The sequence below is a fragment of the Vombatus ursinus genome, unplaced genomic scaffold (genome assembly GCF_900497805.2).
Source record: "Vombatus ursinus unplaced genomic scaffold, bare-nosed wombat genome assembly UNPS02014798.1, whole genome shotgun sequence".
Taxonomy (NCBI): domain Eukaryota; kingdom Metazoa; phylum Chordata; class Mammalia; order Diprotodontia; family Vombatidae; genus Vombatus; species Vombatus ursinus.
Window position 1 is genome coordinate 43,320,801 of NW_020954576.1, and position 16,862 is coordinate 43,337,662.

Consider the following 16,862-nt stretch of genomic DNA (forward strand, 5'->3'; position numbering starts at 1 on the left):
ATATACATATACATATACATATACATATACATATACATATACATATAAAGATACATATTTTTAAGGGTCATAGTAAAAGTAAAAGGTCAATTTTGAGTTTGGTCCGTTTTGGAGATTTAGGCTGGGGTGGTTGACCCAAGTGGGAACCTTGGTAGCAGGCTGAATCAATTCAGAAAAGGACCTGCCCTTTATATTCCCTTAATGTAGAAGATAACAGAACCTCTGAGGCCATCTAGTACATCTCCCTTTTTATAGATGGTAAAACTAAGGCCAATGAGATCAGGTAACTTCCTTAGGGTCACACAGGTCATAATTGCCAAAGATTACATTGAGAGTAGTAGGCACTTAAATTAGGGAATGGCTCAACAAGTTATGGCATATGATTGTGATGGAATATTATTATTCTGTAAGAAATGACAAAGTTTCAGAAAAATCTAGGAAGACTTATATGAAGTCAGGCAGAGTGAAGTGATCAGATCCAGGAGAACATTGTGCACAGAAGAAATAGATGTGAAAATTAGACAAAGTTGAATCCTTGACCTCTGACGCATTTGACACTGTTGACTCAGTCTTCCAGTGTACTCTCTCTTATCTGTTTTTAGTACACAGCTCTTTCCTTGTTCTACTTTTACCTGTCTGATCCATTTCAGTTTCTTTTTCTGGGTCTTCTTCTGTGTCCTGCCTTCTATGAGCAGGTTTATCTTGGGGCTCCATCTTGGCCCTTCTCTTTTTACAGTTTTCTCAGAGATCTCATTAGCAATCCTAGATCCAGTTATCATCTAAATTGAGAGAACAATGAAATCTACTTTTCCAGCTCCATTTTCTCTCTTGAGCTCCATTTCCCAGTCACTGTCTACCTAGGGTATATTTCTACCTGGATATTACATAGATCTTTCAAACTCAACATGTTCAAGTTAGAACATATTATCTTTTTCCTTAAACCCACCCCTCTTTTCTGGGCATCTTGATTTCCATCAAGGGCAACTCCTCCCTTTTGAGCCCTTCAATCAGTTGCCTCGTCTTGTCATTACTACTTCCACAACATTTCTAGTATCTGTTTCTCTTTATTCAGAGGGCCACTACCTTGGCTAGACAATTGAAATATCCTTAATAGGTCTCCCTGCCTCTTTCTCCCCTTTTAAATACATCCTCCATATAGCTGCCAAAATAATCTTTCTAAAACACAAGTCTATTCTTTTTACTCCCCTGCTCAAGTAGATTCTGTGACTATTTACTCTGAATATGATAAAAACTTCATTATTTATCATTTAAAGCTGTTCACACTCTGATTCCAGCCTTTCTCTGCCCCAGGCTTTCTGTTTTTTTAACATTTATTTTTAATTTTTTAGTTTTGAATTCTGTCTCTTCTTCCAGCCTCTCCCGGACCCATTGAGAAGGCAAGCTATGATACTTATTATACATGTGAAATCATGCAAAACATTTCCATATAAGTCATGTTGCAAAAAAAAAAAACCGAAACAAGAAAAATAAAGTAAAAAAAAATATGTTTCAATCTGCCTTCAGAGTTATTAGTTTTCTGGAGGTGGATAGCAGTTTTTATCATGAGTCCTTTGGAATTATTATTGGTCATCATATTGATCAGAATAGCTGTCTTTCATGGTTGGTTATTGTTATAATATTGCTGTTAACCATGCACAGTCTTTTCCTGGTTCTGCTCACTTCACTTTGCATGAATTCATGTATGTCTTCCTAGGTTTTTCTGAAATTATTCTCATTGTCATTTCTTATAGTACAATAGTATGCCATCACAATCATACACTACAACTTGTTCAGCCATCTCCTAATTTCCAATTCTTTGCCACCACAAAAAGAGCTGCTATAAATATTTTGCGCATATAGGTCCATTTCCTTTTTCTTGGATCTCTGGGGTACCGACCTAGTAGTGATATTGTCCAACCTGTCTCTCTAGACTGATTTCACATTCCTTGCTTCCCCATCCCCATCTCCATTCCAGCTTATTTGCTGTTCCCCTTGAATTATATTACATTTTCATTCTCTATGCCTCTGCACACACAAATTGCCTCCCATGCCTGGAATACTCTCCTTCCTCATCTTTATCTGTTGAAATCCTTATCTCCCTTCAAGGCCTAGTTCAAGTGCCATCTGCATGAGTTCCTTCTTGATCTCCTCCATTTTTAGTGTGCTCTCTCCCCTTCAATATTACTTTGCATTCATTTTGTGTATATTTTATATTTATTTGCCTGTATAGAGTTGCATAGAGTAGGCACCTGATAATAAATGCTTGTTGAATTGAAGAAAAAGGACTTAAGGTATAAGAACCAAGTCAAAGTTACCTTTGAATTTATAATAATAATGATAGCTAACATTTATATAGTGTTTACTGTGTTATAGGCACTGTGCTGTGTTTTACAGTTATTATCTTATTTGGTCCTCACAACAGCCCTGCAGAGTTGGTGCTATTATCATTACCTCCATTTTACAGATGAGGAAACTGAGGCAAACAGGGTTAAGTGACTTGCCCAGGGTCACACAGCTAGTAAGTGTCTGAGGCCAGATTTGAACTCAGGTCTTCCTGACTCTAGGCCTAGCACTCTCTCCACTGTGCTGCCTAAGGTCATAAGTTTTCTTTTCTTAATAACTTGAAACATTTGAGAGACCCTAAACTTTGGAATGACTTGAGATGCCAGGGTAGAGAACTGGATAATCACCTTTGAAAGGTAATGGTAAGCCAGTAGGAAGACTGTGTTGGAAGAGTGCTGAAATATATCATTGGTTCTCCATAATTATCTTCTGTTCATTTGCTTTCAGGTCCTTTCTTCAGTGCCTAAAGGCTGACAAGTTGAATTGTTAGAGTTGGCCCAGGGAGATTATGTCAGGTCCTTCCAGATCTTGTCCAAGGCCTTGATGTCAGCACTGAATCCTCAAGCATTGGTAGCAGTAGCTCAGAAGACCTTGGGTGTGGGAAAAAGAAGGGGTCCACCTCGAGCAGTCTGCCTGCACCTAGCTGGAGAAGTCAGAGCTGTAGCCATGGGGCTGAAGCCAGCAGTACTGTATGATTGCAATGCTGCAGATGCTGACCAGGTTCAGAGATATGTGGGAGAGCTACAGAGGCTGGGCCTCTTGCTCCAGGCACTGCACATTCTGGAGTTGGGGGAAAACATCCTGATTGTCAATCCTGTGCAAGTGTGTCAGCATATACAGCAGGTGCTGTGCAGCCCTGTGACCTTCGTGGATATTTCAAGCTTCAGATCTCACCCTGCCCTCTGCCCACTTGATGAGCTTGGAGATTTGAAGGACCACTTGGCTGAGATCATGACACATTTACAGAGCCTGGAGGGGAATCCCCTCTTGCCCATCTCCCGAAGTGAGCTCTCTTCTGCTGGCTGGAATCTTTGCACAGTATTTGGGATTCTCCTGGGCTATCCTGTCCCCTATTTTTTCCACCCAGCCCAAGGGGACAGCAATTGTTTGGCCCTGGTTCAACTGCGTGTGTTTACTGCTCAAACTTCATGCTGTTGGCTCACAGGCCTCCCCCAGATTCAGCTCTATTCTTTCAGTGTTCCAGAGAGCTTGTACCCAGCCCTGAAAGACATACTAGACATGTGGGGGGAGGACCTCAGGGCTCGATATGGGGCTCAGGGTGATTTTGTTGACCTTACCATTTCTACTGAGGTTGTCACATTGCCTTCAGTGGTACTGTGATTCTGATCTACTTCTGCCTGGTAGGCACTCAATAAATGGTGATGATTAGCTGTGTGATTATAGGCAATTCCCTTAGCATCTCTGAATGTGATTCCTTATCTGTAAAGTGGGAGTAATAATACTTGCACTGTCTACCTCACAAAGTGGTTGTGAGGAAAAATATGTTATTATTATGAAGTGTGGACACTGGACGGGGGACCGGGCTGTGATGGCAGACACTGTCCTTTCTTTGGTGTCTTGTTTCCTGTCCAATAGAAAGAGGGCAGGAATGATGAGATGGTGGGGAGTGGATTATCTTTTCTGGGGAGAACAGTTTTTGACCCAAGGTATTTTGCTTTTTTTTTATGGTAAACTTGCAAATAACAAACTACAAATTCCACCTATTGTTTGCTTTTTGTTGTGATCTCTGGGGCAAAACTGAAAAAATCTAAATTTTCTTCCATGAGACAGCTGCAGTGTTCCCCCCTCCTCACCCCAACCCCGTTCTCCCAGTATTCTCGTCTTTAGGCTAAACATCTCCAGTTCTTTTGTGTAATCCTTATTTGGTATGAACCCAAGGCTCTTTCACCATCCTAGTGTCCTTTTAGATACTTTGCAGCTCATCAGTGTCCTTCTTAAAATGTGGTTACCAGAAATGAACGTGATACTGCAGATGTGGTCTGACCACATCTAGTGAAGTTACTGGTCAGATGTCATATGTCAGTCAGCAGTACACAGTGCACGCTGGAAAACTGAGGTTATATACAGTCTGGTGGAATTTATTGACATATCCCACAATTAGCCCCTAAAGTAAAACGGTCAGGATCTTCCCCCAGCAGCATGAAAAGGAACAAAACAAAAAACCCTCTTTGAATCTTCCACCACTTCCCTGCCTTTCCTCTCAAGGCGGTTCTCCTTTCCAGCTGTTGCAGGACATTCAGATCACCACGCTTTCTGTGTTGGCCAGAAATGCTGCTAGTGCTGTAGCAATCACTACTATTAGCACAGGGAGCCAACAGCCACATCGTCTCTGAAACGGGGAAATAAATAAATTGGGTGGAGCCTGGATCTTCCTCTCTTTTGGCAGAAGGAAAGCTAAGCCCCATCCTGTTACCTGACACATTGCAGTTTGCCTTGCATTTAAAAAGAAAGGCTTGTAAATGGCCACCAGCCCAGAGGCCTGGGCAGACGTATGGCAGAGCTCTGTTGATAGGATGCTCATGTAAGATTGACCTCATTACAGCTATGCAGTGTTTTATAAAAAAATAGATCAGCAGCATTTACTTTGTCCTCATTCACATTTCCCACGTTTCCTGTCCTCTTCTAGCCATTTCCATTTCTTTTTGGTCCCTCCTTCCCATGTTATTTGTCTCAGAATATTATGCCTGTTATGAATAGGGACTGAATCTGTGATCTTATTGGTAGAGGCAACTCGTGGGTGAAGAAACTCCTTTGATTAATGCAGGTTGGCACCCTCAATGTCTTTTGTAATCTTAGAGAGTTGCCTAGAACACTGAGGCGTTAAGTGACTCATTGATAGTTACACAGCCACTATGTATTAGTGGTAGTACTAGAACACAGGTCTTGACTTCAAGGCCAGTAGATAGGATGTTTTTCATTCTGTAATCCTTTTTTTTTTCCTTCTAGTTTCAGAGTCTCAAGAAATCTAAATGCATAAGAAACAGAAAGGACAAGCTACTGAGATTTTAAACTTCGGTTGGTACCTAATTCTTGGTACCTGGGCCAGCCTTACTCTTTATGTAGCATGTGGTGAAGACAGCGGGACAGAGTAGTTAGATAGTGTGGGCTGGTAAGTTTTATCTGCAGTGAGTTACAGCAGGCATCTTTGGGCTGGAGGGTCAGTGGCAGAGGGTCCCTCATTCTTACTCTGTGGGGTGGCCGTTGACCCCGGTTCAGCTCCTCCCGGCATTGCTGTAGCTTCCTCAGGCAGGAGAGGTACTCATCGCTCAGGCTGTCCAGCTCCGAATGTAACTCTTCACACTGAAGATAGAATAATATGACCAAAGTCGTCGTTACTTCCTTTCCTGTCCTCCCATAATTCACAGTCTTTCTAGGCATTTCCAGTTTTCCTCACGATGTGGCAGCTGCTTTAGGATTTTAAAGAAGGAGCTGGCCATGACTTGGGTCTGGTAATAACAAGAACTGACAGAGCTTTAAGACGTGTACATCAGACATTACTTTTTAAGATTTATTATTTTCCCTGGCATGTGTGTGTGTGTGTGTGCATGCGTGCGCGTGTACGTACACATATATGAGAAACACACCATGGCATCACAGTATAGGGAAAGAACATTGGACTAGGCGTCCAAAGAAACCAATAAATAATTTATATAAGGGTTTATAATTTATAAAGTGCTTTCCTCACTGGGAGGTGGTTAGGACAAGGAGTATTACCAACACCATTTCACAGCTGAGGAAAGTGGCCCTCAGAAAAATGACCTATCCATGATCACACTGTTAGCAAGGGTCAGAGTTAAGATTCTAACTGGATTCCTGCCGTGAGACCTTAGCCGCCTCTCAATGGATCTAGAAGCTTCATGGAAAACTCAATTGTTGTGCAAATGTGAGGCGTTGTGTGACTTAAAGCAGAGGTGTCTGAATGTAATTGGAGAAATATTTAACAAATAAAAATACAATAAAGCATAACATTACATTTAAAAATTAAGTTGAGATGAGGGCCTGCAGGAATCATTATGTGTGATTTAGTGACCTCTTGAAATTAAAGAACCACTTATACAGTACAGGGACTTTTATTGGGCTGAGACATGCGCTTGTGGTTAGCTGGTGAATAGTTCACCTATTTCTGAATTGTGCCGTGAAAACCCAAAGGTTACTGTTGAGAAAAGCTTGGGCTATGTGTCTTGTGTCCTAACAAGGGATTGGTTCAGGAAAATGGAAAGGAAAATGTTAAGGTGTTCATAATTCAAGGAAAAGATGTCTTAAATGACTACCTTTGGGAAGATGCATGTACTTAATTAGGTACAACACCTGAGTTTGAGAATTGTTCTCTTGTCTTATATTGTTACAGAAGCAGCTGAATCTCCTCCCACACAATCGACCCCCTTTCTCACCTCCTTGTCCTTAGCTTGGAACTGCAAAGTCCTCTCTTGCAGCTGATCCCTGAGATTCTTTTCTCTCTCTTCCCCTGAACCCTTGGACTTCTCTTCCAGATGGGTGGGTGCTGAACTCCATGTAGGACAAGTCTGACCTAGAAAATCAGTCAGACCATCTGTGAGCACATTGTCAATGCCTTGGAGAAAGAGGGGGCTGGTCTTTGAGCAATAACAGCCACAAACTTTGGGTTGGGAGGACCTTGCTCTCATCAGGATTCATCTAATAGTCACCTCCATCTTTAAAGGTATCCTATGAAGGAGGCTCCACATCCTTTGTAGTCCTGTTTGGTATCTAACCTGAGTCGTGTTGCTTTGTCTTGAACCTATTCCTTCTTGTTCTGACTTCAGCAGCAATGGCAAATTAGCTGGTCACCTTTAAGAGGTAGCAACTAGCTGGCAAGACATTTGTGCTTTATGGGCTTATGTTTTCTCATCTATAACATGAATGACGTGGCCCAGATAATTTATAAAGACTTTTCTAGTTCTGAGTCTCCTGGTTCCCAAAACGAATCTTCACATATGTGCAGATAATTATTCTAACATCCCTCTGCCTTCTCTTCTTTAGACTGGTTAAAAAAAAAATCCCAAGGGTATAGCATAACATAGTAGAAAGGAGTTTGGAGTTTTGATTTCTTACTTGGGCCTTGCCACCAATAATTGCATGACCAGAAGCAAGTTACTCTCTTCCTCAGTTTCCTAATTTGTAAAATGAGCATCATAATCCTTGCTATTCCTTAAGATGATAAAGTGTTTTGTGTTCCAGCTCTGTACTTCCTAGCTGTCTGCCTTTAGCAAATCACTTAACCTTTAATATCACTGAGATATGAAAGCAACTGGAAAAAAGTTAGGGAGTGCTATATGGATTTAGAGAAAGGTCCTGAAACTGTGATTTTTTTGGTATAGGGAATTCCCTCTACCAATGCAGATGAACAGTTTCTTAGCAACATAGAGTTTTAGAGTTGCGGAGAGCACTGAGAGAGAAGTTAAGTGACTTGCCTAGTATCACACAAGCTAGGATATGTCAGAGGCAGGACTTGAACCTAAGTCTTCATGACTGAGGGTAGCTGCTCTCTACTATGCCACATTGTCTTTTGAATATCTGGCTGTGAGACCCAGTAATTGATTTCCACTCCTTTCTTTTCCTACCCTTTGCCAAGGAGCACCTTCACTTTCTAATTAAGTGGCAGTAGGCAACAGAGTACATGGATTGTTCCATGAGGATTCTGTTGTCAATATCCAGGAATATTTTAGATATTCCTGGGGAGCAAATATCAGCAAATCCTTTAGGATAAGGGGAAAGTTACTCTGGAGGGTTTTCTGGTGTTACTTGGTGGTATGTGGGCAGAGAAGCAGAATTATGGAAGTGGTTTAGGGGATCACAGTCACAACCTCAGTCAAGGGAGTAAGAATTGACATAGGAATCCTGAGTTCAAAATCAATTTATTTTGCATGTTCACCATCATAGATACAGGTTTTCACAGAGAACAGAAATCTCATTTCACAGAGTCTGAACATCTTACTGTCTTAGCAACAGAAGACTTCCTGAAGAGCAGACTAGCTCACTGCTGCACGAGAGTACTTTGAAAATTCTCTTGGTCTAGAGTAATAGAATCCCAGGGCTGGGAAGGGATCTTAAGTAGTCTTCTAGTCCAGCCCTCTGCCTCCAGGCAAACAAGACAATTATAGAAGTCTTAGACTTGGGTGTAGGGAATTGGCTGACCTTTCTGTGGCATAAGTTCCTCTTGGATATGAAGCTGGATGGATTGGCTCTGGAGAAGATCTAAAAAAAAAAACAAACAACAGGATGCTCTGATCTTTTCTAGGCTGAGCATGCTTGCTCCATTGAGTTTCATTTAGGCCCCTTCCTTTGACATGAATGAAGCTCTTCTATTTCTGAATGAGATCTCTAGATGATGCCAGAAGTCATCTAGTCCAACGTCCTCTTTTTTTGGCGAGGCAGTCGGTGTTGAGTGACTTGCCCAAGATCACACAGCTAGTAAGTGTCAAGTGTCTGGGGTCGGATTTGAACTCGGGTCCTCCGGACTCCAAGGCTGGAGCTTTGTCCACTTCACCACCTAACTGCCCCCCTTCTCTCTTTATAGATGAGAAAGTGTGGGTCCATACCTGGTCTTCTGTCCTAGCAGAAAACTACCAGGCTTTGTTCCTGAAGTACTCATAATTAGCAGCATGGCTCTTTCTTTCCAAATGACGCATTTGACCAAGCTCCTCTCAAGCATCCTGACCAAGGACATTTATGCCCTTTCTATTTCTTCTCATCACATCCTCAGTTGAACATATTTACCTGCATAGCTTCTTCTATATGAGTAGCTCTGCTGCCTCTGTTCCCAAGGAAGCATCTAAATGGGACATCCATCTTTTTTTGTTGGGAACGGGATCAAAGATGGTAATGGGGGAGGAGCACTGATTAAAACATGTGTTCTTCAGTTGCTGCCCAGGAGCACCCTACTACCCACAACCTCAGAGAACTACTCTTTAAGGGAAAATGCACATACATACTCAATTGGCAATATAAATCTATCTTACCCAGCCAGGAAGATAGATGGGAAAGGGATAAGAGAAAGGGGGAAATGACAAAAGGGAGGGCAGATAAAAAAAGGCAGTGGTCAGAAGCAACATAGACTTTAGAGGAGAGACAGGATAAAAAGACAGGATAAACAGAAGAAAATAGAATGAAGGAAAATGCACAATTAGTAATCCTAACTGTGAATGGGATGAATTCACCCATAAAAAAATGGAAGCAGATAGTAGAATGAATTAGAAACCAGAATTCAACAATATGTTGTTTACAAGAAATAAAATTAAAGCAGAGAAATACACACAGAGTTAAAATAAGAGGCAGCATCTACTATGCTTCAGCTGAAGTAAAAAAGCAGGGGTAGCAATCATGATCTCAGACAAAGCAAAAGCAAAAATAGGCCTAATTAAAAGGGATAAGCAGGGAAACTACATCTTGCTAAAAGGAACCATGGACAATGAAGTAATATCAATACTAGACTAATACTCACCAAATGACATAGCATTAAAATTATTAGAAGAAAAGGAAATGAATTGCAAGAGGAAATAGATAATAAAACTATACTAGTGAGGGACAAGATAATTCTAACCATAAAATAAATAAGAAAGAAGTCAAGGAAATAAATAGAATCTTAGAAAAGTTAGGTATGATAGGCCTCTGGAGAAAACAATAGAAATAGAAAGGAGCATATCTCTTTCTCAGCTGTACATAGCACCTTCACAAAAACTGGCCATGTATTAAGAAATAAAAACCTCACAATCAAATGTAGAAAAATAGAAATATTAAATGAACGCTTTTCAGACTATAATTCAATGAAAAAGATTTACATTTAAAACACCATGGAAGCATAGGTTAAAAATTAATTGGAAATTAAACAATTTAACCCTAAAGAATGAGTGGGTCAAAGAACAGATCATACAATCAATAATTTGTTGAGGCAATGAAACAACATTTCAAAATTTGTGGGACGCAGTCAAAGTAGTACTTAGGGGAAAATTTTATTTCTAAATGCGTGTATCAATAAAAGAGAGAAATAGCATATCAATGAATTGGGCATGCAACTAAAAAAAAACTAGAAAAAGAACAAATTAAAAATCCCCAATTAAAAACCAAAATGGAAATCCTGAAAAATCAAAGGAGAGATTAAGAAAATTGAAAGAAAAAAAAAAACAAACCATTGAACTGATAAATAAAACTAGGAGCTAGTTTTATGAAAAAAATAGTAAAATAGATAAACCATTGGTTAGTTTGATTTAAAAAAGAAGAAAACCAAATTACTAATATCAAAAAATGAAAAGGGCAAATGCACCACCAATGAAGATGAAATTGAAGCAATTTTTTAGGAGTTATTTTGCTTAATTATATGCCAGTAAAACTGACAATCTAAGCGAAATGGATGAATATTTATGAAAATGTAAACTGCCCAGATAAAATAGAAAAGGAAATAGAATAATTAAATAATCCTATTTTAGAAAAAATCATTAATGAGCTCCATAACAACCTCAGGACTAGAAGAGTTCTACAATTGAATTCTGCCAAACATATAAGAGACAATTAATCCCAATACCATATAAATGATTTGAAAAAATAGGTAAAGGAGTCCTACCAAATTCCTTTTATGACACAAATATAATTTTGATACCTAAACCAGGAAAAGCAAAAACAGAAAAAGAAAACTATAGACCAATTTCCTTAATGAACATTGATGCAACAATTTTAAATAAAATACTAGCAAGGAGATTATAGCAATATTGTACTAGAAATTCTAGTATAGTAATAAGACAAGAAAAAGAAACTGAAAGAATAAAAATAGGCAGTGGGGAAACAAAACTATCAAAAAACTACCAAAGAATTATTTTATAGAGCTGGAAAAAAAATCATAAAATTCATTTGGAAGGACAAAAGGTCAAGAATGTCACGGGAATCAGTGAAACATGTGAAGGAAGACAGCCTAGCAGTTCCAGATTTCAAACAATATTATAAAATGATAATCATCAAAATAATTAGGTACTGGCTAAGAAATTGAGTGGTGGATCAGTGGAATAGATTAGGTACACAATACATAGTAGCAAATGACCATAGTAATCTAGTGTTTGATAAACCCAAAGACCCCAGCTTTTGGGCTAAGAATTCACCATTTGACAAATATTTCTGGGAAAACTGGAAAGCAGTTGGGCAGAAACTAGGTAATAGACCAACATCTCATATCATATACCAATGGATAAATGATTTAAACATAGAGGATGATATCATAAGTAAACCAGGGGAAAAATATGCCTGTCAGATCTGTGGATAAGGGAAGAGTTCATGATCAAGCAAGATAGAAGGATGATAGAAAGTAAAACATAATTTTGATTACATGAAATACAAAAGCTTTTATACAAACAAAACAAATGCAGCCAAAATTAGAAGGAAAACAGGAAACTGCAGAAAAAATTTTTTACAGCAAGTTTCTCTGATTAAGGTTTCATTTCTCAAATACATAAGGAACTGAGCCAAATTTATAAAAAATAAGAGCCATTCCACAGTTGTCAAATGGTTAAAGAATATGAAAAGACACTTTTCAGAAGGAATCAAAGCTATCAATAGTCACATAGAAAAATGCTCTAAATCACTACTGATTAGAGAAATGCACATGAAAACAGCTCTGAGATACCACCTCACACCTGTCACATTGGATAACATTGACAGAAAAGGAAAATGACAAATGCTAGAGGGGATGTGGAAAAATTGGAATAGTAATGCAGTCTTAGTGGAGTTGTAAATTAGTCCAATCATTCTGGAGAACAATTTGGAACTGCCCAAAGGACTATAAAATTTTGTATACCATTTGACCCATACTACTAGATCTGTATTCTGAAGAGATCAAAGAAAAGAGAAAAACGACTTATTTGTACCAATATATTTATAGCAGCTCTTTTTGTGGCACTGAAGAATTGGAAATTGAGAGGTTGCCCATCAATTGGGGAATGGCTGAACAAGTTGTGGTACGTGATTGTGATGGAATACTATTGTACTGTAAGAAATGACAAGGAGGGTAGTTTCAGAAAAACCTAGGAAGAAGTCTAAGAACTCATGCAAAGTGAAATGAGCAGTACTAGGATACCATTGTACCCAGGAATAGCAATATTGTAACAATGATCAACTGCAAAAGACTTAGCTACCATCATCAAGACAATGATCCAAGACAATTCCCAAGGACCCATGATGAAAAATATTTTCCACCCTAGAGGGAAAACTGATGCACTGTGAATGCAGATTAAAGCATACTTAAGAAACCCAAACTTTATTTTTATTGTTTTATTTTGTTTGTGTTTCCTTTTGCAAAATGACTAATATGGAAATGTGTTTTGTACTTCACATGTATTATCACTGTCAAACTGCTTGCCTTCTCAAGGAGGGGGGAAGGGGCAGGAGAGAGTGAGAGAATTTGGAACTCAAAATTAAAAAAAAATGGTTGTTAAAATTTTTTTTTTACTTAATTGGGAAATAGTTAATGAAGTAAATAAAAATATTTTTTAAAAGAAAAATACTCTTTAGATGTGAAGTTATCAAGAGAAGCAAAAAACTGGACTCATGTTCTTTTTTCTTCTGAGGTTTTAGGAGAATACAAGTGAGGCAATCAGGTGGATAGAGTGCTGGGCCAGGAGTCAGGAAGACTCATCTTCTGCGTTGAAATCTGGCCTCAGACACTTACTAGCTGTGTGACCCTGAGCAAGTAATTTAACTCTGTTTGCCTCAGTTTCCTCATCTGTAAAATGAGCTGGAGAAGGAAATGGCAAACCCCTCCAGTATCTTTGCCAAGAAAATGCCAAATGAAGTCACAAAGAGTCAGTCACAACTGAAAAATGACTGAACAACAACAGAGGGAGGGTATAGGAGAGAAGAGGGATAGGGACAGAGACTGGACCTGTGACTCCATTGGTGTGAAGTATTAAACTTTGGGATGAAGAAACTCACCTTCTTTGCAGCTTGTCTAGCATACTTAGATATTAAACAACTTGCTCAGAAACATATAGTAGATATCAGAGATAGGACTTGAATCCAAGTCTTCCGAGTGGGAAGGCCAGCTCTCTATTAATGGGCTTGGGAAGGATGCTTAAGAAGAGTTCAAATGCATCACTTGTAAAGAGTTATGCAATTTATTAATAATTAATAATTATGGGCACTACAAAGACAGGACCTAGTAGCTTTCTGTTACGACAGAAGGCCTAAGTCTGGACCTCAATTTTCTCTCTCTAAGGCAAGAAAGCTGGACTAGAGGACCTCTGTAAGATGATATCTCTCTTATCCCAACATTCCAGTTAGGACCCTGAGGCTGATAAAGTTTGTAAACCTCTGCCTATTTGGGGCTGCCCCTGCCTTATCGATAGCAGATCTTCCAACTCAGCTCTCATCCCCATACATCCCTGGTTTCTGATTCCTGTCCACCAATACCAGTGGCTGCCCAGGCACAAAATCCATTTTCTAGCTACTTCTCCCCAAGCTTGATCCCATCCATGCCATCCTTTTCCCTCTAGTCCCTATGCTTCTCTCCCTTTTTGTCATTGCTACAAGCTCTCTCCTACCCTTCCACGGTGGGAAGTTCCTGACTGCTTTCCAGAAGTGTTCAGCTTTGCATGGGTCTGCATCGTGGAAAACCAGTTGGAGCCTAGCTTCAGATGGCCAGTTTAGGGGGAATTATTTTGTATGGGAATGGGAAGAACTGCAGGATTGGAAGGGAGGACTTACTCTGCAAGTGCTCAACTGTAGCCTTCAGGGCAAGCTTTTCCTCTTCTGACCTTTGTAGTTGCCCTGGAAGTAGAAAAGCACAAGCAAAAAGAGAGAAAAATCTTCAGTGCCAACACATTCAGTCCATGAGACTGGATTTGCTAGAGTGTAACCTTCCTGTAGGCAGGGACCAAGGCCTTTTTTTTCTATCTCCCCCAGAAGCTGAGTACCCTGCACATGTATTAGGTGATTAGTAAATATCTGATAAATTGAATTGGGAATTTACAGTGGCATCTTTTTTGCTGGGAGTTACTGCACTGGTTAAATTCAATAGATGCTGACTTTACCATTCCCTTGTCACATCATGAGGAAAAAAGAATCTGAATACCTCAGATTTAATAAGTAATAGCTAACATTTATATAGATTTTTAAGGTTTTCAAAGTGCTAGTGTTTTCTCATTTGATTTAGCAGCTTCCCACGGGGCTAGCCGGATTAATTACTACAGGTACCCATGATTTGGTCCTCACAGTTGGCATAGCTAGAGTGGGTTCTAAAACTTCATGGAATGTCAGAACTGGCAAGGACATAAAAAGACATTTTATTCAACCTCTCCCTTAGTACAGGAATCCCTTCTAGATTGAGAACCCTTATATCTTCCATGCCTTACCCTTTCCTTTTTCAGCTGAGTGTACAGGTGGTCACAACAAGTTATGTAAGCAACTACAACAGGGCATCCAAAAAGATGACTGGGGATGGGAGTGGAGGATGGTAAGGGGAGAGAAGGTAAGAACTATGGGGGAGGGAAGCTACAAGAGAGATGAGACCTCAAGATTCTTTAATACAGTGGAGCTGTATTTTCAAACCAAGATACAGCCCCATTATTTTTCCCTAATGAAGTTCTGGAACAATACTAATTTAGATTTATATAGCAGTAGTGATATAGTGGATAGAGTGCTGTACTGGGGAGTTCAAGATATGAGTTCAAATTTTGCCTCTGATACTTAGTAACTGCTCACATTCAAGTGACTTGACCTCTCTCAATCAATTTCTTCATCTGTGAAATGGGAATAGTGATAACCCTAGTATCTACTTCACAGAGTTGTTGTGAGATTCAAATGAGAAAATGTATTTTTACAAACTTTAAAACCTTATATAAATCTCAGTTATTATTCTATTCATAATGACCTTGTGAGGTAGATAGTATAGGTATTATTATTCCAACTGCACGGATTGAGAAACTGAGCCTCAGAGAAGTGATCTGTCAGAGACGGGATTCCAAATGTGGCTCGTGTAATTTCAAGTCAACTGTTGTAGTATGTTGCCCTCCCATAAAAAAAAAAAAAAATCACACAAAACAAATGAGTGATAAGTGGTTAGTCAGTCATGACTCTCAGCTCTGGACTGGAATGGTACCTTGCAGGTCGCTGATGTTAGAACAGCCCAGTTCTCTGTCCCCCTGCAGGCGGTCAATCTGTGTCTGGAGGTCCTGGTGTTCACGCTCCAGAAGATGTAGGGCCTGGTTTAGCTGAAAATCTCTGCTGTCTGCTCCCTGCAAGGAGGAGGGACCCCCTCCCAGAGATGAGAGTCAGTGATGGGAGGGGATGAAAAGGTCTGCCTTAACCTGTTCTCATGTCAGATAATCAGAGACTCCTAAAGATGGAAGAGGTTTTTAGCAAAACTAGCAATTCTTGTGCCTAGGGCAAAACCAAAATATTTTGAGAGTGGTGTGGAGAGGCAAAATGGAAAGATGTCAGACCTCAGCTCATAAGGACCATTGGAGGAGAGACCGTGGGTACTGAGGAGGAGAAAGACTTCAAGACACTGCAAGACGACTGGTCCATGACTATGGGGAATGAGAAGGGTGGGGTATAGCCTTTAGGCTAAGTATACTTAGTAACTTGGTACTAAGGTGGGTGATTTCTACCTCCTGAAGGATTATAAGTACTACCCTCTAAATTTTGGCACCTTGGGGCAGATCTCCATTTGTCCTGCCCAAGTTTTAGAGAGCTAGCACTATGGGAAAGAGTAAATACTTCCCTATATTACTAGGAAAATAATCCATGTCACACCAAAGAGAATTAGTTGTTATTCATTCCTTGTTTTCCTTATTTTGCAACCACTACTATTCTGCCTTAAAAAAAAATTAGCAGTTTTGAAGTTGTGTAAAGAGTTAACAACATTTGTTGAGTATCAACGGAGTGTACAGTTCTGTTTGTGCTGAGTTTTGTGTGAGATAGAGTGGGAGAAATACAAAAGAAATAATAAATCCTCTGCTTTTGAGGAGTTGTCAGTCCTCAAAGACAAAGTTTATATAGGCGGAGAGACAGGGCATGCACATAAAATAAATGGAAAATTTATAAGGAAACCTATCAATAACTGAAACTTAATATTCGTGAAAAAGTTGTATAAATACAAAATGCTATATGAACACACTTGTAGGATCTTTGATTTTGTTCTTGTGGTGGTTACTCCTTTCACTAGAGTTGTGCTTAGGGCAGGGTGGCTGGGATTTTGTTCCAGGATGCTGAAATTCAGAGGGCACAACATTTATACTTACACTTACAAAGCATAGGACCAACTGAGGTCAGCATCTAGTTAGTTAAAATAGGAAGCTACTAGATGGCAAGTGTTTCTTCTCTCTAATTGTTGCACATACTCTGATAACCCCATTTCTTAGCAATACTAAAGAATTATTCACATACATCCTTATGAAAATGATAACAACAGAAGCTCATATCTATATAATGCTTTATAATTTAGAAGGCACTTTGCTCCCAGCAGTCCTATGAGACAGGTAATATAAGTGTTATTAGTCCCA

General features: G+C 39.5%; 2 protein-coding genes across 2 annotated transcripts in view; one reads left to right on the forward strand and one right to left on the reverse strand.

Annotated features, from left to right (window-relative positions):
* CUNH1orf74 (chromosome unknown C1orf74 homolog) overlaps positions 1-3,732 on the forward strand; it is a 4,606-nt gene extending 874 nt beyond the window's left edge. The window contains exon 2 of the mRNA XM_027871494.1: positions 2,791-3,732. Coding sequence (XP_027727295.1) covers positions 2,887-3,684 — 798 coding nt within the window. The 5' untranslated portion in view covers positions 2,791-2,886 and the 3' untranslated portion in view covers positions 3,685-3,732. The remainder of the gene's footprint in view (positions 1-2,790) is intronic.
* A 684-nt stretch (positions 3,733-4,416) lies between these two features.
* Positions 4,417-16,862, reverse strand: part of TRAF3IP3 (TRAF3 interacting protein 3) — a 35,185-nt gene continuing 22,739 nt past the window's right edge. Inside the window, exons 11-16 of the mRNA XM_027870870.1 lie at positions 15,458-15,593; positions 14,065-14,127; positions 8,518-8,577; positions 6,756-6,892; positions 5,551-5,664; positions 4,417-4,693 (exon numbers count right to left, since the gene is read on the reverse strand). Of these exons, the coding sequence (XP_027726671.1) occupies positions 4,601-4,693; positions 5,551-5,664; positions 6,756-6,892; positions 8,518-8,577; positions 14,065-14,127; positions 15,458-15,593 (603 nt within the window). The 3' untranslated portion in view covers positions 4,417-4,600. The remainder of the gene's footprint in view (positions 4,694-5,550; positions 5,665-6,755; positions 6,893-8,517; positions 8,578-14,064; positions 14,128-15,457; positions 15,594-16,862) is intronic.